Source organism: Dasypus novemcinctus, chromosome 18 (genome assembly GCF_030445035.2).
Source record: "Dasypus novemcinctus isolate mDasNov1 chromosome 18, mDasNov1.1.hap2, whole genome shotgun sequence".
NCBI classification, from domain to species: Eukaryota; Metazoa; Chordata; class Mammalia; order Cingulata; family Dasypodidae; genus Dasypus; species Dasypus novemcinctus.
In genome coordinates, this window is record NC_080690.1 from 65,625,710 (window position 1) to 65,650,714 (window position 25,005).

General features: G+C 61.2%; 3 protein-coding genes and 1 pseudogene across 10 annotated transcripts; 2 read left to right on the forward strand and 2 right to left on the reverse strand.

Moving 5' to 3' along the window:
- Positions 1 to 1,904: 1,904 nt before the first annotated feature.
- On the reverse strand, positions 1,905 to 11,837 carry NKPD1 (NTPase KAP family P-loop domain containing 1). 7 transcript variants are annotated; one of them, XM_071209327.1, is made up of 7 exons: positions 11,212 to 11,837; positions 10,232 to 10,298; positions 9,707 to 9,841; positions 8,268 to 8,379; positions 7,066 to 7,467; positions 5,247 to 5,378; positions 1,905 to 4,006 (listed from the first exon to the last, which is right to left on the reverse strand). In XM_071209327.1, exons 4-7 carry the CDS (start codon positions 8,365 to 8,367, stop codon positions 2,190 to 2,192), a joined length of 2,451 nt encoding a protein of 816 aa, XP_071065428.1. In that variant the 5' UTR covers positions 8,368 to 8,379; positions 9,707 to 9,841; positions 10,232 to 10,298; positions 11,212 to 11,837; the 3' UTR covers positions 1,905 to 2,189. The 7 variants fall into 7 exon arrangements, with proteins under 7 accessions (XP_071065428.1, XP_058136397.1, XP_071065430.1 ...); XM_058280414.2 differs by having other exon boundaries at positions 9,707 to 9,844; XM_071209329.1 differs by lacking the exon at positions 7,066 to 7,467 and having other exon boundaries at positions 11,212 to 11,835.
- Positions 10,884 to 21,150, reverse strand: TRAPPC6A (trafficking protein particle complex subunit 6A). Of its 2 annotated transcripts, none has more exons than XM_012521814.4 (6): positions 21,028 to 21,150; positions 12,962 to 13,029; positions 12,700 to 12,817; positions 12,125 to 12,208; positions 11,849 to 11,942; positions 10,884 to 11,211 (listed from the first exon to the last, which is right to left on the reverse strand). In XM_012521814.4, the coding sequence occupies exons 1-6, from the start codon at positions 21,103 to 21,105 to the stop codon at positions 11,180 to 11,182; spliced, it is 474 nt and encodes a 157-aa protein (XP_012377268.1). In that variant the 5' UTR covers positions 21,106 to 21,150; the 3' UTR covers positions 10,884 to 11,179. The 2 variants fall into 2 exon arrangements, with proteins under 2 accessions (XP_012377268.1, XP_058136399.1); XM_058280416.2 differs by having other exon boundaries at positions 12,520 to 12,817.
- A 278-nt stretch (positions 21,151 to 21,428) lies between these two features.
- On the forward strand, positions 21,429 to 23,700 carry BLOC1S3 (biogenesis of lysosomal organelles complex 1 subunit 3). Its single transcript, XM_004484061.5, has 2 exons — positions 21,429 to 21,629; positions 22,044 to 23,700. Exon 2 carries the CDS (start codon positions 22,053 to 22,055, stop codon positions 22,653 to 22,655), a length of 603 nt encoding a protein of 200 aa, XP_004484118.1. The 5' UTR covers positions 21,429 to 21,629; positions 22,044 to 22,052; the 3' UTR covers positions 22,656 to 23,700.
- A 511-nt stretch (positions 23,701 to 24,211) lies between these two features.
- Positions 24,212 to 25,005, forward strand: part of LOC139436835 (coatomer subunit gamma-1-like) — a 30,573-nt pseudogene continuing 29,779 nt past the window's right edge.

Consider the following 25,005-nt stretch of genomic DNA (forward strand, 5'->3'; position numbering starts at 1 on the left):
GGCCGGGAGGCAGGCCTCGGTCGTCCAGGGGCGCTGGCGAGTTTCTTCCTTCCTGGAGTCCTGGATTGCGGGCTGGAGGCAGGGGAATCCCCTTGGCCAAGTGTGTGTGTTCTTCCCTTTGCCTTGGGCCACCTAAGCATTGCCCCAAGCTTGTCATTGTTGGTATCTTTTGTGAAGGCTCAAGGAGCCCATTTTATTTTGCGGCTTGACACTGAATCAAACCTTGGTAACCTCACTGCCTAGCCCAGAAGTTTATTTTCACACTCACAGATATGGGAGTTGGCAGGCAGTTGACCTCCAGCAAGACTTCCCTCCCATGGCTCTGCCATTTCCGAAGGGCCCCAGGGTGCACACAGCCAGTGGGCAGGGGGAGGGGCAGAAAGAAGGCAGACCTGCTTCTGACCCTGTGATCGTGGCCTCAGAGCGACTGGCAGGCACGTCTGCTCCCTGTGGTTGGTGAGGACTAGTACCCTGGTGAGAGCCCCGCGCCTCAGAATGCATGAGTGCTGAGGAAGGACAGGGCGCCACTGTGGCCACAGCAAGCCACTCGTAGGCCCTGGTTTAGCTCAGCTTTTTTTTTTTTTTTCCCACAAAGTCCCCAAAACTCAGCTTTACGTGGTGGCAACGTGACCAGTGCCGTGTGCCACCTCCTAGGGGCCACAGCTTCGTATAGGCCTGGTGCTGCCTCAGTCCTGTACCCAACTCCTGGTACCAGTTTATTTTCAGCTTGAACTCTGGGTGGTAAAAAATCCAACTCCAACCAGCTTCAGGGCTGCAGAAGGAGTCTGCAGGCACGCTGGTCTCACAGCGTCCCGGAGGCGCCCACTCCCTCTCTAAGGTCAGCTCCTCTGGGCTGGCTTCCTTCTGGGGCAGGCTACAAAACCTGTAAGATCTCCCAGCAGGTCCAGGAGTATCCGTCTCACTCCCCCACTTACTCACCAGGACTGGAAACAGCATCGTCCAAAGGGCAGCTGTGAGGATCCCGGGGCTGGCGCCCACTAACCCACCTTGGACCCCGTGCCCACCTGTGGCCAGGCAGGCTGAGGAACATGAGGTCAGCACCCCCACCTGAGTGCTTGGCCACAGGATGAGTGTCTGTGCAGGGCCTGGAGCACACAGATCTTGGCTCCCTGGGGACTGTCCCCTTGGCCTGGCTCTGAAGCCACGGCCTTTCTATACCCCTGAGCATGTTCACTGTTGCTTCCCATCCCCGGGGAACTGACCTGCAGGTGGGGCTACTGGACCAAGAAGGACTCTGGCTGCCCCTTGGAGCTGGCTCCAGCTGTTGGCAAGGGCCAGGTGTGGGAACTGCTGAAAGAGCCCACCCAGCCCCAGGGTGAGCCTCCCACCTGCCCCCAACTCTATGTCCTATGAGTGTCCCCATTTCTGCTCAACTTCTCTGGCCCCAACTCCCCATCAGGGGCTGATCAGGGGGCTTTCATGTCAAACCCTTGGGTGGCCCCAGATTGACCCATAAAACAGGCAGTATTGGACAGTTACTTCTCTGGGGGAAGCAGCACCACCCATTCCAGCTGGCTGAGGTGCCAGTGAGGGCTAATTAATCCATTATGCTGCAGGTGGAGTCACCTGGAAGTGGGGCAGCCTGCTGAGGTCACCGGGGACACCACCCCTGGAAATGCCAGCTATGATCCTGCCTGCAGAGTATGTGGGGCCAGAGACCTGGGGTACCCCGAGGTCTGGGCGCTCTCCATTGCCTGCGTCAGCCTGGCCTTGATCTCCTGACTGCCCTGATTCTGCAGCCTCACACACCAGTCCCTCACGCCCTCTGCCACCAGAGATGCCAGCTGTGCCAGAGAACAGCTTGCTGTGTGGCCATGAGGACAAGGCAGGACTAGACCTCGACTTCACTGAGCCGGGGGGACATGGCATAAAGACCAATCAGGGACTTTCCACACCTTCATTTATTGCACTTGAATCCTGAGTTCCTCCCTGGTCCTGCACCTGCTCTCAGACCTTGGCACTGACACTCCACCCCACTCCCGGGGAGGCTGCAGCCAAAGGCTCTGACTGGCTCACAGATTCACTGGGGGGAATGTGGCCCCCACAGGCCTCACTCCAAACACTGGACAACTGACCCTGGGCCCAGTAGGGCCCTTACGCCCTTCTTTGGGCAGCCGGAGGAGCTGTTGTTTCCTGCAGTGGACAGATAACCCCAGAGAGAAGGGAGCTCAGGCCATGGGTCTAGGCTTGATCCCGTGTGCCCAGCCCCCAGGGTGGGGGGCTCTGCTGACGGGCCCAGGGCCATGCGCCATGGAGTGTCCTGACACAGGCTCCCGGGAGGTGCTTTTGGCTCCCCTGGCTGAGTGGGGGGCATTGTGGGCGGGGGACTTGGGTGGGCTGGGCGGCTTGAGCGTGCTGACCGCACGGAGGAGGCCCATGCGGCGGCGGATGGAGTGGTCCAGGTTGACAGTGCAGCGCAGGAGGCTCTGTGCCTCGGTCACCGTGAAGGGGAAGTCGGAGCCCAGGAAGCGCTCGAAAAGCTCGGGGTCACCATCCAGGTCGAGCACGTTCTGCAAGGCCTTGGTCATGGTGTGCAGCTCTTGGCAGTTGCCGCAGAACACATCCCAGAGGCGGGCGCGGCCCTCAGGCCCGCTCCCGGTCTGCTGCCGGTCCTCCAGGCACTGCAGCGCCCAGCTGAGGCGACAGGGCCACTGGTTGGCGAGTACGACCCAAGCCACAGCCTGGCGCGGCGTGAGGCCCCCGAAGTCGCCCTGCTGCTGCTGCTGCAGCAGGCGCACAGTGATGGGCACGGTGTTGACGATGCGCCGCATGGACACCACGTTGTCGGGCACGTACTCGTAGAGGCAGTCGCGCTCGTCGTGCAGGCACAGCAGCGCCTCCTGGATGCGGCGCGCCGCCACGGCATCGATGCGGCTTTGCGTGCGCTCGGCCCCCGCCTGCGCTTCCACGCCCAGCAGCTTCGCGTCCTCGCCCCCGCCGCCCGCGCCCCCGCCGCCCAGAGGCCGCAGCTTGCGCGTGATCTCGCGGTAGAGCAGGTCGTCGCGGCTCTGCACGGCGTCCTGCAGAAACTGCAGCTTGGTGCGGCGACCCATGACCGGCACGGAGAAGGGCAGCGTGACAATGCGGTTGAGGAAGTGGTAGCCGTTGTCGGCCGTGCCCTTCATGGAGCCGGCGCTCTCGAGGCACGCGGCCAGGATGCTGGGGTCCACGACCAGGATGAAGACGAAGGGCGCGTGGCTGTCGGACAGCAGCGTGTTGATGGCGTTGAGCACGCCCACCACGCGATCCGGGCAGCACGTGTCCAGCCCGGTGACCTCGAGCACGATGCGCAGCCGGCGCCGCTGGTAGATCTCCAGAAAGCAGAGGAAGTCGGTGAGCAGCTCCACCTCCTTCTTCACCTCGCACATGAAGCCCAGCTGGTTGCCGAACTTCTCGCGCGACACCAGCCGCTCGATCTTCTTGCGCTGGCTCACGAACAGGTGCTTGCCCACCGAGAACACGGTCATGAGCAGCCCGGAGCCCGACAGCGTGGTGGCCGCGCCGCCGAACGCCCGCAGCAGGCTGCCGCTCGCGCCGCCGTGGCCCGGCGCCCGGCCGCCCAGCGACAGGTAGAGCAGGCCCACGCCGAGCCCGAGCGCCGCCAGCAGCGCCACCAGCGCCAGGCACACGCGGCCGCGGAAGTGCCACTCCTGCTGGCGGTAGCTCGGCGTGGTGGCCGGCTTGTTGCCCAGCACCGAGTACATGCTGAAGGGCAGCGCGCCGTAGTGGTGGCGGATGCCCTCGCACAGCGTGGTCACCAGGCCGGCCCACAGCTTGTCGGTGCCTGCGTAGTGCCAGGCGCTGAAGCGGATGAAGAGGAACTGCACGTTCTTGCGCCGCAGGTGCAGCTCGGTGATGATGGGCTGCAGGAACACCAGGAACCACAGCAGCCGCGGGTAGCCCCAGCCGCGCACCGCCCGCGGCCGCCCGCGCACGCGCTGCAGCTCCTCCGCCTCGCGCTGCACCGCCTCCTGCTGCATCAACGCTGCAGGGGTGGGGGGAGCGGGGACACGACGTGAGCGGCGAGCCACGCCCCACTCTGCGGAGCCTGTGGGGGCGGCGACCGGCCGAAGAGTACCGGGAACAGAAGGGACGGCAGGGCGAGGGACACGAGGAAGAGCCTGGGCGGGGCCCCGAGGGCCCGAGGAATGAAAGAACGAATGAAACTGCTCGGGCAGGGGAAGGCTCGGCAGCAGAGAAAAAGCCCAGGGATGGCGGGCTTACTGCTCCTCCTCCTTCAGGAAGCCCTCCCTGACCCCCAGGTGGGTGGTCACCGTCTGGGAATGGGTCTGCCTCTCAGGATGGACTGGAAGTCCCAGGAAGGCAGGGCCTTGGCTGTCTCAGTCACTGCGGTGTCACCTCAGCACCCACAAGCGCTAGGGGTAGGGGCGTTTGCTCAGCAGATTGCTAAAGGCGCTAGGTAGGGCCTGTGTGCCCCCAGGTCAGTGAATTAAAGAGCTGAAAGGTATCGAAGTCGTCCCACACGCAGCAGGAGTTGCATGAGGTCTCTTTTGACCTCAGATGCTAATCTTTGTTCTCTTCTCTACAGAGACCCTGCGGACTTCTGCCGTTTGCTCCTCAGATAGGACCCTGGGGCTGGGTGTGGACTTGTTCTGTAGGTGCTCACTGAAAAGTGAACGCATGAATGGGTGAAAGGCCAGCAGGCCTGCAGCAGGGCTGGGGGTGCCTCCTGCGTGACTCTCTGGCCAGGATTCAGGCTGGGCTCTGAGCACAGGCAGGGTATGAACCAGGTCAGAGCTGCCGTGGAACCTGGCCAGGCAGCAGCTCATCTATTTGAGTGATATATGTAATGTCAGGGGTCTTGGGGGGCCAGGCCCTGGTTCAGGACTGAGGAAACAGGGATGGGTCTGGGGGGCACAGAGGCTGGTAGGGGCTGGGTAGAAACCTGCAGCCACAGTGAGGAACCTGGGTTTTCTCCCTCAGTCACTGGGGAGCCATGGAAGGCTTTTGAGCAAGGGAGGGACAGAGCCACATCTGTTTTTGAAGAGGTTCCTTGGTGTTGATTGGCAGGCATGAGACTAAAGGCTAGGGAGGAGGCTGGGGCAGTACCCGGGGGGAAGAGGCTGTGGACATGGGGAGGCACCCGGCTAAGGCTGAGTTATGAGGCCCCCTGGGGCAGGCTAGCTTCGGGCACCAGTGGATCCGGGGAAACCGGGAGTTGGGACCAGAGACACTGTTTCCCACCCCCAGACCCTCATCCTCACCAGTGATCTTGTCCAGCATCATGTGCAGGCGGCAGCCAAAGGGGGCATAGAAACCCACGGTGACCGGGACAGGCACGTGGCACAGGGTCTTGGCCAGGCAGTTGCAGTAGACATCATCCTCTGTCAGGATGTCTAGGGGCCAGGGGGGTGAGTGGGGTGGGGGGAGGGGAAACTGAGTGGGTGAGGCTGGCCGGCCCCACCCTCCTCCCGTCTGCCCTCCCTGCAGTAGCATCCCCCTCCCAGACTTCCTGGGGTGACTCGGGTCAAACCCTCCCATCCACGCCAGGGAGCACGGATGCCACAGGGTCTGGCCAGGGGTGGCCCTTGGTAAACGCCGTGGCCTTGAGGGGCTGTGAAAGGCGTGGATTCGGGTTTCCACCTGGCTTTGTGGACCAGTGTCTGCTTCGCCCATGGTGCCTTGCCTGCCTTGTCCCCCAGTGAATGTTATTTCTTGGACCTGGCATTGGGGTGCCCAGAGATTCACTGCATGGGGTGTGGGGCCAGCCCACCCACTTTTACAATAATCTAGTGGGCCAGAGGATCCAGGACAGGTGGCACAGCCTGAGGACACCCGGGGTGGTGGGCCGGGTGGATGCAGTCCCGGCTCTGCCCAATCACTGCTGACCTCACCCCACTGAGCCTCTATTTCCCCGTGTGAGAAATGGGCGTCTTGGCCTGGAAGCTCCAGTGCCCAGCTCAGGCCCCAGGAGACTGGCAGGGTGCTGGCACCCGAGTCCTGCCAGGGTCACTGCCCAGCTGTACCACCCCTTTCAAAACAGAAACCGGCCATGTCTCTCCACCTCCCCTGCCAGCACCAGAATGGGCTATTTTCACCTCTTGCCTGGACTCCTGTGGCCACTTCCCTGCTGGGTGATCTGCTCCCACCCTGTCCTGTGAGCTCCTCCTGCTTCAGCTCACCCCTTCCTTGGCTCCGAGCTTCCTGTGGCTCCCACCTCACTTGTGGTGAAAGTGGGGTCCTCGCTGCGGCCCCAAGGCCCTGGCTGCTGCCTCATGCCCTCCAGCTTCACCCCCATGCCCCTGCCCCCCCCCCCCATCTACTCCACCACATGGGCCTCCTTGCTGTCCCTCCAACAACCCACGCTACACCATGCCTGCTCCACCTCGGAGTCTGCGCTGGCTGACCACCTGCCAGTGCACTTACTCCAGACAGCTGCATTATTTCTGCTGGAACGTTCCCTTCCCGAGGCCTTGCCTGATGGCCGGACTGAATCAGCAAACCCTGACGCTCCCAAGCTCCATGTATTGCTTTATTTCTCCCAGTGCACCTGTCACCAGGTGAAACTTTCTCAACTTGCCTTTCTTATCTCATTTCCTGCACCCGCTCCTCCCGAGGCTCACATCCTGTCTGTCCTGCTCCTTCCCGCATCCCAGGGCGAGCCTGGATGGCTCAGGTGGCCGACATGTAGTTGTGAAGAGAATGAGTGAGTCCCACCCGCTGCTGCTTGCGCTCTCCAGCCCCCAGCCCACTTCCTACCTCTTGCTGCTGCTTCACACCTGACCTGTCTCCAAGCTGGCGCCCGTCACCGCCTGCCCCATGTCCCCCATGGCCTGCTGGGCTGAGGGAGGGGAGGCTGTGAAGGCAGGAAGCAGAGCAGGGGTGTGGGTAGCAGCGCATGGGCTGCTCCGCCGGCGGCCTACGCAGAAGCCTGGGACCCTGACTGGCGAAGCAGAGGAGTGCGTGGCTGGCCAGGACAGGGCCTGTGGCCCCAGAGCGGGGTCAGGGGGGTAGGCCCCGGGAGCCAGCCAGGGAGCAGGAGGCCCAGGCGGAAGCAGGGTGGCAGGAGGCCGGGGTGAGCACCGGAGCTGTAGGAGGTGAAGGGGCCGCAGGCCGCGGGGTTGCGCAGGGGCTGGGCATTGCTGGGCTGTAGTCGGGTGCCGGCTGCGGAGGCCAGAGCTGGGCCTCTGCTGGCTGCAGTGGGTGCAGGGGGCAGCTGCAGGGCGCTGGCCAGTCCTATGGGGGCGGTGGGTGGCCCCTTCTGGGCCCCGTGAACGGAGCAGTGCCGCTGCCTCAGGGGGCTGGGATGGGAGGGCTGGGGTGGTGGCGGCTGCAGGACGAGAGGCCGGGGTCCCTGGCACCAGCCGCCACTGCCAACCCCCCAGGGGCCGTGGTAGGCCAGCAGCCAGTATGGCTGGGGGGGCGGCCAACAGGGCCTGTGGGTGCGAGGGGTTGCTGGGTCCCGGTGCCACTGGTGACAGCATCCTGGAAGGAAGGAAGTGGGAGGTGACTGGGCCTGGGTCCCTGACCCCTGGGGGGCATTGGCATGAACCTGGCTGTTGCCGGGGAGTCTTTGGAACTCCTGAAGCTTGGAAGGAGCCAGATGGAAAAGGAGGAGGGGCCGGGGACTGTGCTCTCCCCACGGGGAGATGGGGAGAAAGGTGCAGGGGCTGGGGCTTCACAGGCAAAGGGCTGGAGAGGGTGACTGTGGTTTGAGCAGACCCCAGGGGGCGGCCAGGCCCTTCCGCCCCTGCCACCGAATTCCTGGGTCCCTGGGGGGATCTCCCAATGGGGGGGGGGGCGGCTGAAAGGAATCCATTGGGGGGTGCCCTGGTTGGTCCAGAGGGGACAGGAGTGACAGGAGGGGGCTGTGGAGAGGACGGGGACGAGGCAGGTACTGGGAGGGGAAGGGTGCTGGTGGGGATGTGCAGACACCCCAGCCCTGAGGACTGAATCAGCCCTAATGGGAGGTAATTGCCCCCCACCTCCAAGCAGGAGCACCTGCTGTCACCATCGGAAGCTGAGCCCCTCCTCACTCAGCCCTCTCCCACCCTGCTGCACCCCCCAGGCTGGAGGGCTGTCCCCACAGACCCATGGCCGGCCCAGGCCCCTGCTTTGGCCCCTTCACCCAGGCGAGCCCCCCTCCCCACGGCACGTGTGGAGGTCTCCGTGGGAGCGAGAGGCTTTTCACTCCTGGGACCTGGCTCCTCCTTCCACTCCTCCCTCCACTCAGCAGCCCCCCTCACAGGCCTGCATCGTGCCACGAGCCCCCCCGTGACCCTTACCTTTTTGGAGCCCCAACTCTGAGTCCAAGAAGTAGCGCTCATCGGGGATCTGGGGGCGCAGGGCACCCTCAACGAAGTGGACGCTGTAGTGCTTGTGCATGGCGGCCTGTTCCTGAGCGGGAGGGGGAGGATGGGGTCAGCACCCAGGGCTCGGGGTCCCTGCCCCGCTCCCGGCAGCTCCGGGAGGCTGTGGACAGTTGAGGGACCCCATGGGCTCCTGGGTTCTGGGGTCCCTGGCTCAGACAGAGATGCTCTTCATAATAAAGGTCAGAAACCGGGGGTGGGGTGGGGGTGCGTGGGGGAGCAGCTGCGGAGGGCCGGGGCTCGCTTGGGGGAACTTCCCAGGGCTTGGTGACGGGGTGTTTGGGAGCCCCCAGAGGCCAGGGCCAGGGGTGCAGAGCAGCAGATTTGGCCTGGGATTGTGGGGGCTGGTGCAGAGGCCGAGGAAAATGTGGGGGGATCTCAGGCCTTGGGCAGAGGTTTGTGGGAGACCGAGGGTCGAGAGAGCGAGGCTGATGGGGCTTAAAATGACAAGAACCGGCGTGGTGAGAACTGGGACCAGCTGAGCAAGTCAGGGCGACTACAGCCTCAGAGATGGGCCCATCTGGGGGACTGGTTGAGGTTGGGGGGATGGAAAAGGGGCGGTCCAGTTTTGGGGAGAGCCTCGGCAGCCTTAGGATGAGATGGGGTGTCCTGGGAAGACGGTGGGAAGCAGGAAAGGGGTCGGAAGGAAGGACGCGGTGGGGTGGGCAGGGACAGGTGAGGCAGCGGGGCCCGAGGACGAGGAGACCGGGGCGGAGAGTTGGGGCCCCGTGAGGGTTTGGGGCCGGGCGTGAGGCTCCTGCCCGCCTGCCCCCCAGCCCCCAGCCCCGGGTCCCCCATACCTGACGGCGGCCCCAGCTCCCTGCCAGCCCCGGCGGCCGCCAGCGCAGGCCCAGCGCGGCCCCAGCAGAGCTGCCAGACCGGTTGGCTGGCCCCGCCCCCTCCCGCAGCCCGCCCACCCGGCGCTCGACTCCGTGCGGGGCAGTGGCGCCCAGGTGAGGGCTGGAGACCGGCCCCTGGCACGGAAAAGGCAGGCAAGGCCTGAAGCCAGGACCCGCGGGGGCTCCTCGTCCCACCAGGGGGCCTGTGGGGCAGCGGGCGGCAGACCCACTCCCACTTCACTGCCAGTTCCGCCACAGCCTAGCTGTGTGACCCTGGGCAAGTGACTTCACCTCTCTGAGCCTTGGCTTCCTCATTGCTGAGTGGGCGGGAGTGGGCACCCCCTCCTCCCGGCTGGCAGCAAGTCGGGTGGAGGAGCTCCCAGGGCACTGGGCCTGGCCCTCGGCCCTGGGGATCCACTTAGCGGGCTCTGCCCAAACACTTTACCCCTAACCCCACCGCACTCGCAAGGCACTTCTTTCCTCCTCCCCACACAGGCTGGCGTGATGCCCACTTGCCGGATGTGGAGACTGAGGCCATGGGGTGGAGTCCGGCCCCCGTGGAAGCAGCAGTGGCTCGTGCCCCGGGAGCTCCGCTCCTGCGTGCTGGGGCAGCGCCTGGGGGTGCCCCTCGCGACGCTCAGCAAGGAGGGCCTGCTGGGTTAGCGAGAGGTGCTGAACATGCTGTGGGGCCCCTCGGCTCCCCAGGCCTGCCTCCGTCTTCCTGGAGCTGCTGGTCTGAAGGGAGGGCTCAGGAGAGGCAGATGGCAGCAGCCCGCTGCCCTTTCAGAGACCACCTGGCCCCACGGGCACCCCCTCCCATGCTTAGGCCGTGTGAACAGAACTGTCCCCCCAACCCTCCATTCCCTGCGATGGCTTGTCCTCTGTTCCTTATTCACCATCCTCAGGCCTGTGTGTCTGGGCTTGGGGGAGGCCTGCGGACCACCTCCATTGCTGGGCCACTTGTCGTGAGACCAGGGCCGGCCACTCCCCCACTCCCTGGTCTATGTGGCATGGACAATTCAGCGGATAGCTGCGACTCACTGGGGAGACAGCTGCAGGGTTTCCGGTGCCCGGCTCCTGAGGTGTCCTCCTCCAGAAAGATTTACAGCTGCAGGAGCAAGGGGGGGTGGGGGGAGACTGACGCCCCCAGGAGCATCAGCAGACGGCCGGGGGGGCTGCTGCTGGGTACTGCAGAGACCGGGAGTGTGCGGAGCTGGACAGAGGACTCCACAGAGGCTAAGGAGAGACCCTGGGGTGCCTGAAGCAAGGGGGCCTTTCTCTGTCCCATCTGGGTGTCGTGCCCGACCCCCCGTCCAGCTTGTAGGGGTGAAGGCCCCACACGAAGCCCCCGTGTTGCCCGGGTCCCGAGAGGATCACAGGCAGCCTGCTGGCTGCGTGTGAGGCGTACCTGCGCGTGCCAGGAGGGCGTGGGGGAGGCCGGCACCCCGTCCTTGGCTTGTGCAGCCCCCACCCGCACTCCGGGTGCCCTAGGGAGGCTCCATCCGTGCTAGGCAGAGAGCAGCCCGACTTGTCGACAGCCAGCCCACCCTCCAGTGTGTGTGTGTGTGTGGGGAGGGGGCAGGCTCGGGGCTCAGGCCCGGGAGTAGGGGGAAGGCGACGAGGGGGTCTGAGGAGGGAGGCTGAGGGGGCACTACCCCCCTCCCCTGCAGACGCCCAACCTTCCTCCTCTTGGTCTGATCCCACGCCTTTATTGAGTATCTGTGCTCGGTGGCCTGGCGGGGCCCAGGTGCCCCCCCACCAGCACCACCGTGCCTCCCACGCAGCCCGCCCCCTGGACACCTGCTCCCCGAGCACGTGATGCTCTGAAGCAGACTGATCCATCTTTGTCATCCACATGCGGGAGTCCCCAGCATAGCCCAGGGACCACCCTGACGACAGAGGCCCGGCCTGCCAGTGGCCCAGGCCCACCTGAGGCAGGTGAGGGAGGAGCAGCCGTGACGCTGCACTGGGGCGAGGGGCCTGGGTGCCTCAGGATTTCTGGATCACCACCTGGAACTTACCTGGAAGAGAAGGACTGGAGTTAGCCTGCGCTGGGACCTGGTGAAGAGGTGGGGAGCACTGAGCAGCCCCGAGAGGCCACCCCAACCTTGTGCTGCCGCCTGGGTGGCCCCTGGGCCGGGCCTCAGTTTCCTGCATCCCAGGCTGTGTGGGTGAGGAGGGGCACAGAGGACAGGCATGTAGGCCAAAGGGAGGGGCCCGGCACAGGTTTCTGAGGCATGTGTCACCCGGGTCCTGCCCACAGAACCCGAGGCATCCCCAGTGAGCAGCCCTGGGGCAGCCAGCAGAGAGAATCCCCGGGGGTGGGGGACCAGCTGCAGGTTTTGGGGCAGGCTGACCCCAGGTGGGAACGGGACGCCAACTTGTCCTCTGGACAGACAGCTTGGCCAGTGGGCCGGGGGGTGGTAGCACCTTTCTTCGGGCACCCCCTCGGGGTATCACCCAGGTTGGCTTGCATCGTGCCCCCTGCTTCCCCGACACCAGCCCCTCATCGCCGGTTCCCCATCAGGAGCATGGCAGGGAATCGGGCTGAGGGCAATCGTGGGGCCCGGGACTCAGCTCTGAGCCTCAAATCCCCCACCCGTGAAAAGGGGGCTGGGCAGCCGGGCCCGCCACCTGCACAGCCCCCGCAAGACTCACAGGTGGGCAGGGCTGCCACGGAGGCGGTGACCGAGCTCTTGAGGCCCAGGGTACTGAGGGCGCCGCGCAGGAGGCCGCAGGTGAACGCCAGGAACTGGGGGAGGGGCAGAGGTCACTGCGGGCAGCCACGCCGGCTTTGGGCTTCATGTTGGGGGCGAGGGGCAACACCTTCTCGGGGCCCGGGCCTGGGGCCGCCCGCTCGGCTTGGGGAGAGGCATAAGGGGGTGGGGATGGGTAAGCGGGCAAGTGAAGCGTGCTGTCCCAGCACCCCCGTACCTTGGGGGCCTCTTCCAGGTACTGCAGGCCCGAGGCCATCCGGACGAGGAGGGGGAAGCTGTTGTCCTGCAGGACGTAGGTGCCCTGGAGCAAAGGGTGCCAGTGCTGCTGAGGGCTGGCTGGGGTGGGGGGTGCAGGGGTCTGGAAGGGCCTGGGGACTTCTCAACTTGGGCGTGGTGGGGGACCAGCAATGGGCTGGGCTGGCCCCCGGGAAAGTCCCTGTGCCCCAGGGTGTGGCATGAGCTGGGCTGGGCGCAGCAGGGGTGTGTAATGGGGACTTGGGTCTGGGGGAGACGAACACCCCGCTGGGGTTCATGCTGGGGGGCCCCTGGGAGGCCCGGAAATTGCCACGAGGCCCTGCTGCAGCCTCCTGGCTTCCCGGCTGCAGCACCCACCTGGGGATGGGTGGGAAACCCGGGCTCCTGCCCTCGGGCTCTGGGCAGGCTGCTGCCACCATCCTGCGCGGGCCTCCCCTCCTGGCTCAAGCCCGGCTCGCTCTTCCCAGTTGCGGCTTCAGCCTCCAGGAAGGAAGCAGCAGGGCTGGGGCCGGGCCGGGGGCACGGGCAGGGACGCACCTGGTGGTTGGTGCGGAGGCCATCGATCTGCTTCTGGAAGACAGCCGCCCACAGGTCCTTGCACAGGAACTTGAGGGCATCCAGCTCCTCCCTGAAGGCCAAGGTCTCCCGGGGCAGCCTGGGGGGAGGCGGGGGTGGACACAGGGCCAGGCTGACGCTGTGAGAGCGCCGGCCGGGTTCCTGCACAGAGGTGCCACCTTCTGGCCCAGGCCCGGACAGGGACCCAGCCAGGTGGCGAGGCATGGGTGGGGCCGGCGCTCACCTCTCACCCAGGGCCTGGCCCACGCGGAAGCCCATGCTCTCCAGGACAGACAGGCTCGTCTTCTGTCCCTAGAAGGCCAGGGAGGAGAGTCTCAGAGGGCTGTCACCGCCTCCAACAGGCACCCGTGAAAGCAGCTGCAAGGCCCCAAGACCACCCTGCCTGGCCCTGCAGGTCTGGGGTGAGAAAGCCTGGGGGGGCGGCTGCCCCGGGCCCAAGGGGTCATCCAGGCAGGCCGTGCCCCTCCACCGTGACGCCCCGCGTCTTCCCTCACCTGTGCAGCCCCGCAAGCCGCGCCCAGTCCCCACGCTCCCACCCCGCGGCCCGGCTTGTCAGCTCTTCACAAGACTCCATTGCTGACCCTGAGAGCGCCAAGCATGAGTCCTTACAATGTCCCTCTGGGGAGGCACCGCGATGGCCCCAGAGGCTCCAGGTGACTCGCCCAAGGGCTCACCTGACGAGCAGGTTTGCCAGGGGCCAGCCCTTCACTGGGCCACAGGGAGGGGGTCACAGGCCTGGGCCCCAGCACTCTAGCCTAGCCTGCGGGGGGCAGGGGGAGGCGGGGATGAGTTAGTGTCAGCCAGGAACCCTGGGTGGGGCCCTGCCAGGGGCCACAGGAGGGCTGCACCACGCCTGTCGCCCCGTGTGCTCATGTGCGTGGGGCGTGCCTGATGGGGAAAAAGAGACATTTGCGTATTTCTTTATTGTGGTAAGCAGGAGAGGACAAGGGGAGGGAGGTCTGGACTGGGGGCGCCAAGGCTGTCCTGGTGGCCCGTGGCGTCAGGAGCCGCTTTCTAGCACATGCCCTGCATGCGGAGGGAGGAGATGGAGGAGGCATGCAGACCAGGGGAGGGAGCGCAGGGGGGCCCTCTGTCCCCACGGCGCTTCCATGTGGAGCACTTCTGGTCTCCCTCCGGCTGGTGCGCAGTCAGGAGAGTGGCCACCAGCCCCTGCTCCAGCACCCGGAGCCCTCCTGCCACCACCATCTGCCCTGCTCCTCCGATGCACTCACTTCCCTTGGCCCAGGCCGTGGCTTGACCTTTTCATTCACTGTTCTTCTAGCCCAGGTGGGGTCCGCCAGCTCGGTCCTGGCCGCCCAGCAGTCACCGAGGGTAGAGCCCCGGGCAGCCCAGTGACCGCCAACCCTCCACAGCCGGCATGCATAATAAACGGATGCTGAACAAAGCGGAGAATCAGGATTTGAACACTGTGTGCCAGGTGCACTGTATAAACCTTCTCTGATCTTAATGGTCCCATAACGTAAGTTGTATTTCACACCTGGAAACCAGGGCTCCGAGGGGTGAAAACCTGCCTGGGAAACACTCAGCAAGGGCTATCTTACCTGGGCAGGTCCGGCTCCCAAACCCAGATTCCTTCTACTACGCTGTGATATCCTGGATGGCCTGTGGGAGGGTGGGGAGCACAGTGCCCACTGCTGCCTTGGGCAGGGAGAAGGCCACGGGGCCCGGCATTTCAAAGCAAGGTACCCCTCTTCTCTGCCAGGCACCTGGCACCCAGGCCCTCGCCCGCTTCCACCACGCCCAGCGTTTCCTGCAGAACTACATGGTGCTCGCTCTGGTGGCACCGGTTGTTTCCTCTGGGTCCCTAGAGCCCAGCAGGGCTGCCCACACTGCAAAATGAGATGGGGGCATGGCTGGAGCGGGGGGGGGGGGGGGGAGCTCTGAGGGTGACGGAGGGAAGGGGGAGGCAGCCCACCTCCCGTCTGTCACTCACGGTGGCGCTGTGTGGGGGCTGAGTGCGGGGGCCTCAAGCCACCCTTCTTGGTCCAGACCCACCCCTGCCACTGACTAGCTGTGGGACCCAGGGCAGCAGCTTACTACCTGGTGCCTCAGTTTCCCCATCTGTTAAAAGGATAATACTGCTAGGAGTCATTTCTTAGGGTCCTTCTGAGGTTACAGGGGCTGGTGGCTAAGCAGAGAGCTCAGGTGAGTGCCAGCACCATTAATGCTTGTGGCCTCTCTAAGCCTCAGCGTCAAACAGGAACGCACCCTCCTGGCTGATGGGACAGAAATGAAACTGGCTGCAGGGGATCCCCCACAAACGGTGGGGCTCTGTCTGCTCGGGGGCTGATGCATCACAGCACCGAGAATAACCCCCAGCCTCCGGTGAGTCTATGCTACCGGGGCTGCTGGGCTGCAGCTTCTGTCCTTTCTCTTTCTGAAGGGCGCTCGGGGCAGGGGCTCCAGTGTGACCAGGTACATCGTGTCCCTGCTCTGCAGGATTCCTGGTGTGATGGCGAGAACCCAGGACATGCTCGTTCATTCCACAAGTGATTCCTGGTGTCTCCCAGCAGCTCAGCCACTATGCCTAGTGGGGTGACAGATGACCAGGTGACAAGGACAACTGAGAGGTATGGATGGAGAAGAGGTGTGCAAGGAGTACCTGGAGGCACAGCGCAGGGCCAAGCCAACTCCAGCAGGAGGGACCTGGGAGGAGGCCGGAAAGGAAGGGAACTCCAGGCAGAGGGTGTGGGCAGGGGCAGAGAGAAGGGCGCCAGTGGGAGGGTAGCTGCGGCCACGGTGGGAAGAGGAGGTGAGTGGACAGGCTGAGGAGCACGCCTCTTGTCCTGCAGGCAAGTGCAGCAACTCACTCGTCCATTTCCCAAACGCTGATGGTCTGCCTTTCAGTCCTAGATTCGGGACAGGGTACACGGCGGGGGACAACGTAGACAGTCCCTGCTCTGATAGAGCCAATATTCTACTGAGGAGGGGGCAAGAACGAATGGTGCAATTAATGACCTAATTACAATTGTGGTGATTGCCAAGAGGGAGAAATGCCACCCTGTGGGAGTGCTCCCTGAGACTTCCAGGAAGGGGGAATACTGTGCTGTGAGAGTGCTCCCCAGGACTTCCAGGAAGGGGAACGCTGAGCTGTGGGAGTGCTCCCCGGGACTTCCAGGAAGGGGGAATGCTGTGCTGTGGGAATGCTCCCCGGGTCTTCCAGGAAGGGGGAACGCTGAGCTGTGAGTGTGCTCCCCGGGACTTCCAGGAAGGAGGAATGCTGTGCTGTGGGAGTGCTCCCTGGGACTTCCAGGAAGGGGGAAGGCTGTGCTGTGGGAGTGCTCCCCGGGTCTTCCAGGAAGGGGGAACGCTGTGCTGTGGGAGTGCTCCCTGGGGACGTGCTCTGCATGGGTGTGTGTGCTCGTCAGGGGAAGTGACATGTACACTGAATCCAAAGGGAGAGGAGGAGTTCAGCAGGTGGAGGGAGCAGGATGGAAAGATACTTCAGGCAGAGAGAGAAGGAAGGAGCAGGACCTGCTGACAGAAGGGAGGTCAGGCTGGGAGGGGCCAGAGAGTTAGCAGGGCCCAAAGGTCAGGCAGGAGAGCTTAGAGGGAAGTCTAGAACTAGAGTTTCCAGAAAATACAAGTTTTCCTTTGGCGAGCCTCAGGCTGCCTGGGTTTGAATCTTGCCTACAACACTAGGTGCATGGCCTTGAGCAAGTTATCTAAGCCCTGTGCCTCAGTCTCCCAGTGTGTTTAAAGGAGCTAATGGCGGTACCTACTTCCCAGTGGTGGTGTGAGGACTAAATCTGCCTGAAGTCTTTTAGGAGGGCCCAGCCTATCGTGGCAGCGCCACACACAGCAGCTGTTACTGCTGGAGACCACTGGCCCTGACAGGGACCCGACATTTACTCCACTGAAGGACGGTGGAGTGGGGGATGGGAGCAGTGACCAAAGGGGAGGAAGGGAAGGAGCAGAGGAAGAAGGGGAGAAGGGAGGGCAGCTTGGCCTGCCCCAGCCACCTCCCGGGGTTCTGTGGTCCTGTCCCTGCAAAGCTTTCCAGGGATCAGGGGTTATGGTCCTTCCGGAAGGCAGGACCTGGTCCCGTGATCCTCCCGGGCTTCCAAGCCTGCCTCTACGGTTTCCCTTACACCACAGAGAGGAAAGGAGATGATGTAGTGAAGAGTGGCCCGCAGAGGCGCTAATGGCACCCACAAAACACATCACAAGGAGGACGGGGCACTTGGAGACCAGGGAAAGCTCTTGGGAATGAGAAACGTGGTGGCCCAGAAGAATGTATTTTAATATGGGAGCTGAACGACAGGCAATCTATAAGCTAGGTACAGCTTCTAGACTGTCAGGAAAAAATACGAGGTAGGAAAAAAAATGAGAGAAAAGCTAGGAGTCACATGGAAGAACCCAGAGAGTCTAATACTCATCCAAGAACTAAAAGGACACATGTGGGGAAAAGGATTTGGCTCAACTGACAGAGCGTTCACCTACCACATGGGAGGTCCAGGGTTCAAACCCAGGGCCTCCTGACCTGTGTGGAGCTGGCCCACAGGCAGTGCTGCTGCGTGCAAGGAGTGCCATGCCACGCAGGGGTGTCCCCTGCAATAGGGGAGCCCCACGCGGTAAGGAGTGTGCCCTGTAAGGAGAGCCGCCCCATGGGTAAAAAAGTGCAGCGTGCCCAGGAGTGGCGCCACACACACACAGAGCTGATGCAGCAGGATGATGCAACAAAAAGAGACACAGATTCCCAGTGCTGCTGACAAGAATACAAGTGGACACAGAAGAACACACAGCGAATGGACACAGAGAGCAGAAAACTGCGGAGAGGAGATTGGGGTGGGGTGGGGAGGGGAATAAATAAATAAATCTTAAAAAAAAAAAAAAGGGCACGTGTGGAATAATGTAGGAAAAGAAGTAACTGTAAGAGAAAAACGTCCTAGGGTAAAGAAAGAGTCAAGGGCTCACGCTGCAGAGGTCCACATAGCTCCAAGCCCAGGCTGAATGAAGAGCAAGCAAACCACACCTGCCACCCCCCCCACACACACACACATCCTGGGCAACTTCAGGAGAAAGAGAACATTCTGGACTGAGGAGGAGGTGGGTGTGCTCGGCTCCTCCCCTGCTCCTGGGCCTATTCAGGAGCAGGGGCTGCTCTCCTTGGCAGAGGGCCACCCTGTTCAACGTCCACCTGCAGAGCCCCGCTGCTGGGCCTGGGGCCTAGGGAGGGGGCAGCCCTGGTTCCCCTTGAGAGGGAGTCAGAGAGGAGACAGGTTCTCAGTTTCCCTAAAGTAAAGGGCACCAGAAGACCCAAACAGTGTTTGGATGAGATGGATGAGAGAGGATAAAGCCACCCAAGTCCCACCCGTTGCCCTCGACACCTCTCCCTCATCCACCAAGGCAGTCCTAAAGGACCCCCAATGCCGTCTCCTATCCCCCTACTCTCTGGTGCAGGCTGGGGTGAAGGTCTGGCCCGCAGGGCTGTTCTTGGTCACTTTAAAGCTTCCTCTGAGCTTCTGGCTCCTCTGGCTGGCAGTCCATTCAACAGTCTAACCTCCAGCTAGGGGCCTAGCAAGCTTACCAAGTCTCCCTTCAACAACCAGGAAGGCAGGATACGGAAAACACAAAAGTTATGAACATTGACTGTGGCTCCCCAGCACCGGTGCTGTGGGGACAGAGAATGAGCCACCCTCCCTGTCCTTGGGGAGCTTGGAAGCTGGTGGAGGGGCATCCCCGAGGCAGGCAGCTGAGTTCTGGCTTAGCCTCAGGAAAAGCACTTCCTTCCTCTCCAGAGCCTCAGCTCTTCTTTTATCAAATGGAGACAACAGCATCTACCTCAGAAGGTTTTTCTGAGCACTAAGTCAGGTAGAATACTGTTCTGGGTTCACGGTAAATACCCAAGAAACATAAGGCCTACATCTGGTGCACAGCAAAACTAGCTGGATCAGAGACAGGAAGAGGGGCCAGAGGTGAGAAAGACAGGTCAGAGAAAATGGAGCAGTTTCCCACGATGTGTCACCTGCATAACGGGGATCCCCAGGTCAAAGGAGGGTGAGGAGACTGCCCCAGGTCTCACACCTGGCTCCTTTAAGCCCAAGGCCCAGGCTACATCCCAGTGCAGCTTCTGTCGGAATCTCTGGCGTGGGACCTGAGAATTGGAATTCCAGTAGCAGCCGGAAGAGAACAGCTGCCCAAGGTATGTTCTGAACAGCTCTGTGGTGAGCAAACCGAAGCAACCCAGTGTTTCCCATACCTCCTTGACCACAGAAACCTATTCAAAGCCTTCTGGAGAGCGTCAGGCAAAATACACTGTGGGAAATACAAACAAGTTTACGGCACCAGCCTTGGAAGTAGGAGACCTAGTTAAATTTCTGACTCTGCCACATGAGAGTAAGGAGTCCTGTCCATCAATGCCTCCATCTATAAACTGGGAATGAGCATGCCAGACTCTCTTGGCTGTTAGAAGCATCAAATGAAATCAGGAGTCTAGCACCTATGTGATGCTAGGTGCTATTACTAGTTATAATATTAAATGTATCCCAGTGCCCCTCCCCTGGCACTGCATTCAACTTCTTCAACTAATCCATGCTAGGGACCTACTATGTGACAGGGAATACAGAGGTGATCAACACAGACCTGGTCCCAGCCCACACAAGCTCAGCTGGGCAGAGGATACTGAAAGGAATCAAGAGATGACAAAGACACATAATTCTGATAAACATACATAATTCTGAATGTGATGAGGGCTACCAAGGAGAATGTGGGAAGGGGGAGCTGTGAAAACAGAAAGGAAACCCAAACTCAGTGGGGTCTTGGAAAGTAGCATTTGAGCCAAGATTTAAAGGAGTAATCGGAATGAACTCCGTGAAGATGTGATGAGTAAGAAAAGCAAAGAAATGAGGAAGGAGGCTGGATCAAGGGTGGAGAGGAGGAAGCCTGGCCTAGGGCGGGGAGGGAACAGATTAGGAAACATATTTAGACAGCAGAATGGGGTACCGCCTGGAGGTGAGGCCCAAACTGGAGGTAGGAAGAGGAAGCAGATGTCAGAAGACTCCAAGGATTCCAGTTTGAAAGTCAGGATGGATGGGGTGCTGAAACACGCAACACCCCTCCCAACACGCACCCCGATGCACACTCCCTCTCCCACGCTTTGTCTTTTTCACAGCGTTTATGTGATGTACCATATCTTCTACTCATTTATCTTATTTGCCTGTCTCCCCCACCAGAACATAAGCTCCAGGAAGACAAGGGTTCTTGTATGGTTTACTGAGAAATCCCAAGCCCACAGCAGGGCCTGGCACGTGCTGCTGACTGAACGAATGAACACGTGGAAGAAATGAAGTTCAGAGGATAACAAACAACACCCTTATTGGGGCGCCCCACCTAGGAAGCAGGCCTAAGCCGGTCAAAATGTCTTGCGTATAGCTAATGATGATAATCACAGTGAGATAATAAAAGAAAATGACCACAGCCCCTATTTATTAAGCACCTACTCTCTGTGAGGGCCCCCACCCTTTTCTTGGTATGGGATTTTATAACAAAAATCTTTAAGGACTGTGTCAGGGACTGCACTAAGTGCTTAAAAACTTCTGTTTATTTAATCTATCAGGTCCAACTTCCAAAAGACAAGCATGCTCCTACCTCAGGGCTTTTGCGCCTGCTGTTTCCTCTTCCTGGAATGCTCTTCCCCCTTACCGACGGGTTTGTTCCCGTCCTTCACCTTATAAAAGCTTTCCCTGAGTATCCACCACTCCAACCCTCTTCTTTCCCTGACGCTAAGGTTTTCTTTTTGTTATTTTTAACAGAATTTCTCACTAGCTTATGGTATATCTTACTGTTTAAGAACAATGCCTAGAATACAAAAGGCGATCAAGAGACGTTTGTGGAATGACTAAACGTTCCACCCTGAGACTTACTGTTAGGATGCCCATTTTACACAAGAGGAAACGGAAGCACACAAGATTACGTCATTGCTTCGCACACCCAGTGAGGGGCGGGGACGGGAGTCAACCCAGGCAGAATGCCCTCAGTAAACCTCCAACAATAATTATTATAATTGCTAGTCGCTTACTCTGTGCCAGACCTTGAGGTAAGTGCTTTACCCTGGGTTATCTCGCCCAATTCTAACAGGAGCTCACGAGGCGGGCACTTGCAGCTCCCGCTTCACCCAGGAGTAAACGGCCCAAGGTTTCCCAACAAGGCAGAGGCGGGGTCGGAGCGTGAACCCGGGCTGCTAACGCTCCCTCCGCGCTCCTGAGGGCCTCGATCCGGCCTCCCCGCTGCGGCCCGCTACTATTCCCCCCGGAACCCGGCGCTCACCCCGGGGCCGGGGTCGTACGCCCACAGCTCCGCCACCATCTCCATATGCAGAAACTCGAACAGGACCGCGTCCGCCATGACAGCCGAGAGCGTCCTGCTCTGATTGGCTGGCCGGGCAAACCCCGCCTCCTGCATATCTTCCATTGGTCTCTCACACTAGCCCCGCCTCCCAGGCCCCGGGCTCACGTGGTACGCGGGTGCGTCAGAAGGAGCGGGGAGGGCCTACGCCGCCTTTCATTGGCCACACGGACCGCACGTGATACCTCTTCAGCCCTTGCGCTCCGTCCTGCCTCTGTTTCTGGGTCCCCTGGCATTCCCATTGGTCGGGTCACTGGCTACGCGTGACGTAACTCGCTTCTTAAACTCCGCGGTCTACTGCTGCTTAATAACACCATCCGGAAGCGCCAGGCCAGCTGCTTCCCTATTGGCCATACCTCCATCCACGTGACTCTTCTGCACACACGCGCTGAAGACCGGCTCCGAGCGCTTGCTTCCTGGTTGGTAGCCAAGCGGCCCACGTGACTTGGTCGCCAGCACCGCGGTGAGGACGCCGAGTTTGGGCTGGGTAGCGGATACCACCGGCTCGGAGCTTCGGTGGCCCGGTACGGTCTTCAGCGATAGCTCCGCCCCCATTAGTGTACCCTCCCCAGAGTCCAGCTGGACTGTCACCCTTTCGGTGACCCTGGCCCTGGCCCCTGGGCAGTTCAGGACCCCGCCTGCTTCCGGGTCTGAGACGGGCCTGGAGGACGGTGTGGCGCTTGTGGCCCCTGCCAGGAGGCAAATTCAGAAAGAGCTCAGCCCCGGAGCCGTGATCGAGCTGGTTCTCGGTTTCCCCGTCAGTAGAACTGAAGAGGCTGGGGCCCATCAGCCCCGGCTTATAGAAGGGGAAACTGAGGGCCGCACAGGGCAAGCAGGTGGCCCCCCGTCAGCGGAGGGGCAGGGAGTCCAGGACTTGCGCCTTTTGGCTACCGCGGGGCGCCCGCCTCTCATGCTGTCGCTCCGCTCCTCTCCCCTAGCTCCGGGCCATGGCCTCCCGCGGCCGTCGGCGGAGGCCGCCACAGAGGCCGGAGAGGGTAGTGCCGGGGGAGGCGGCTGAGACAGACTCGGAGCTCTCGGCGTCCTCGTCGGAGGAGGAGGAGCTGTACCTGGGCCCCTCGGGCCCGACGCGTGGCCGCCCCACGGGACTGCGGGTGGCCGGAGAGGCCGCGGAGACCGACTCAGACGCGGAGCCCGAGCCGACGGCCGCGCCGGGGGGCCTGCCTCCGCTGGTGGTGCAGCGGGAGCCGGCGGAGGAAGCCTGGGGCGCGGAGGAGACCCCTGCGCCCGCCCCCGCGCGCTCGCTGCTGCAGCTCCGGCTGGCCGAGAGCCAGGAGCGGCTGGACCACGACGTGGCGGCCGCCGTGAGCGGCGTATATCGCCGCGCGGGTCGCGACGTAGCCGCCCTGGCAGCTCGGCTGGCGGCCGCCCAGGCGGCGGGACTGGCGGCCGCCCACAGCGTGCGCCTGGTGCGGGGCGACCTCTGCGCGCTGGCCGAGCGCCTAGACATCGTGGCCAGTTGCCGCCTGCTGCCGGACATCCGCGGCGTGCCAGGGACCGAACCGGAGCAGGACCCGGGGCCGCGGGCCTAGGCCTGAAACCCTTCCCCCACCGGACTCTGTCCTACAGGAGTAGGCCCTCCTGCCCCTGGGACAGGACCTCGTCCCCCGGCTAACTCCCCCCCCCCCCCCCCATCTTGCTGTCATCCTCATGCCTAACCCTATATCCCCTGCCTGATGCTCAGTGCCTGGAGTATGGCCCACCCCTTGCTGTGCAGCCAGGCCCTGCCCCTTCCCTGGCTCTGAAGCTTTTCTCTGCCCTGGTGTTCTGCTTCTCCTTGATCTCTTTGCGCCCCAGGGTTCGCAGCGCCCCACCTTGTCCTCTGATTTTGATTCCTCTCCCAGGTTTTTTCCTCCTACGCGGGGCCCTTTTTCTGCTCTCCAGGCTGTGTCATGTCCACACCCACCCAAACTCCTAGTTCTAGTCCTGGCTCCTCAGCTTTGTCCTGCTTTGACTTAGCTCCACCGCCACAGTCTGATCCTGGGTCCTAGGTTCAGCTGTACCTCTAAGATTGGCTTTGCTTCTTTTCCATTTTCCCAGCCTGCTTATACGACCTACCTTGTCATGGGCCCTGAAAACCCCAGGGGTCTCCTTCATCAGGACAAGGGAAGGGCCCAAGAGGGTGCCCCTTTCCATTCTCCAAGCCAAGGTGACGGTCCTGCTCAATTCTCTAGGCCAAAAGGGCACCCTCTGCCCACTTGCCAGATACAAGAGGGCACCCCCTTGGACTCTGCAGGCTGAAAGTGGCACCCTTCAGGCACTCAGGGCCCATGCACCCCCTTGGCGCTTTTGGCACAACATGACACCGCTTTGCAGATAAGGACCACCTTTATGGTATCTGCTGCGGGGACCCCTGGATGTTAACAGGGCTTGGAGTTCTTTGTCCTCTCATGAGCTGGGGATAGTAACCTCTGCTCCTGCTATTCTCCCTCTCCTGGTCCCAGCTCTAGCCTCTCAGCTCTCTCCAGTCTTATACACCCCCTCTTTGATCCCAACCTGAAGCTGAGGTCTGAGCCCCACCTTGGTGACAGGGGGAAGAGTGTTCCTTGAAAAAGACATTAAAACTCAGAACTTTCACTGATGTGCTCCTTTCCTCTGGTGTTCCCCACCCACGCTGGGGGTGGGTTGGTGGGTGATTTCTCAGGAAATGGGGGTCCTGAGAGAGGGATCCTCTTTGCCTAGCCTTTTAAAGACAAGGCGCCATACAGCTGTGAAATCAGCACCCCTTTTTTTTTTGCCCAGGCTCTGCATGCGTTTGCATTTCATTAATTCAGCACACACTTGTTGACACCTGTTCTATGCGTGCCCTGTGCTGGGGACAGCCAGTCCCTGCCCTTCCAGACCTCACCATCCAGGGCAGGAGATGGAAGTCATAAAACACTATCCTATAAATGCATAGTTAGAATTATAATTTATTGTTTAGGTAGAATCTCTCTGGCACTGTGATTAGCCTGAGAACTTCATGAGGGTGCCACGGGGACCAGTCTGACTGTAGTTTGGGAGTCCATGCCCCACAGCTCCCCTGAGGCTGTGGGGCATGAGCTTGAGTTGAGCCCTGAAGGGGTTAAGTAGGTGAAATTGGAGTGAGATGGAGGAGAGTTCTAGGTGGGGCAACAGCGTATGCCTGGAGTCAGAAGGGAGCACGTTGCTTTTCCTCTCTACCTCAGGGGTTGGGTACTGGTTGAGCCATCGGTGAGAAGGTGTGCATTTGGTGAAGATGGCTCTGAGAGTGGGGGCCTCTGAAAACTACCTAGGAAGGCCAACATGCTTTTTTTTAAAAATTTTTAAGTACCAGGGCTGAGGGTTGAACCTAGAACCTTGTACATGGGAAGCCAGCATGCAACCACTGAGCCACATCTGCTCCCCTGAGGTTTTTTTTTTTTCATTTACTTGTCCATTTTTTTTGTTTTTAGGAGGCACCAGGGACTGAACCCCGGACCTCCCATGTGGGAAGCAGGTGCTCACAGGTGCTCAACTGCTTGAGCCACATCCACTCCCCCAAACATCCTTTAAATGTATGGTTGAGCTCAGAAGAGAGCATGAGAAAACCCCTGGGCCAAAATCATGTAGGTAGCTATTTTGTTTAGTACCAATATTGCCTGGCATATGTGCCAGATACAGTTCTAAGGGCGTTGCAAATAATCTGTAGAATTTATAATTTATAAACCCATAATTTATAAACATACCTTATAAGTTTATAATTTAAAAATTTATATAATTTATCCTTATAGGTAGGTATTATTATTCTTTATTTCACATGGGGAAGTGGAAGGAGATTGTAAGGCCACAAGCTCACTTAACATGATGTCAGGAGGGTGGGTAGATCCAGGGCAGGCCCAGCTGCTCAGTACATTATCTAGGACCTCATTTCTGCTCATCTCT

Coding starts and splice junctions, on each gene's coding strand:
- NKPD1 (XM_071209327.1), bottom strand. CDS start 8,367: ATGCACAAGCACTACAGCGTCCACTTCGTTGAGGGTGCCCTGCGCCCC. Junction 7,468..8,267: donor AGAGTTGGGGCTCCAAAAAG/GTAAGGGTCACG, acceptor CCTTCCTTCCAG/GATGCTGTCACCAGTGGCAC. Junction 4,007..5,246: donor GATGCTGGACAAGATCACTG/GTGAGGATGAGG, acceptor CCACCCCTGCAG/CGTTGATGCAGCAGGAGGCG.
- TRAPPC6A (XM_058280416.2), bottom strand. CDS start 21,105: ATGGCGGACGCGGTCCTGTTCGAGTTTCTGCATATGGAGATGGTGGCG. Junction 12,818..12,961: donor GGCCAGGCCCTGGGTGAGAG/GTGAGCGCCGGC, acceptor GCCTCCCCCCAG/GCTGCCCCGGGAGACCTTGG. Junction 11,212..11,848: donor CGTGGCAGCCCTGCCCACCT/GTGAGTCTTGCG, acceptor CTTCTCTTCCAG/GTAAGTTCCAGGTGGTGATC.
- BLOC1S3 (XM_004484061.5), top strand. CDS start 22,053: ATGGCCTCCCGCGGCCGTCGGCGGAGGCCGCCACAGAGGCCGGAGAGG.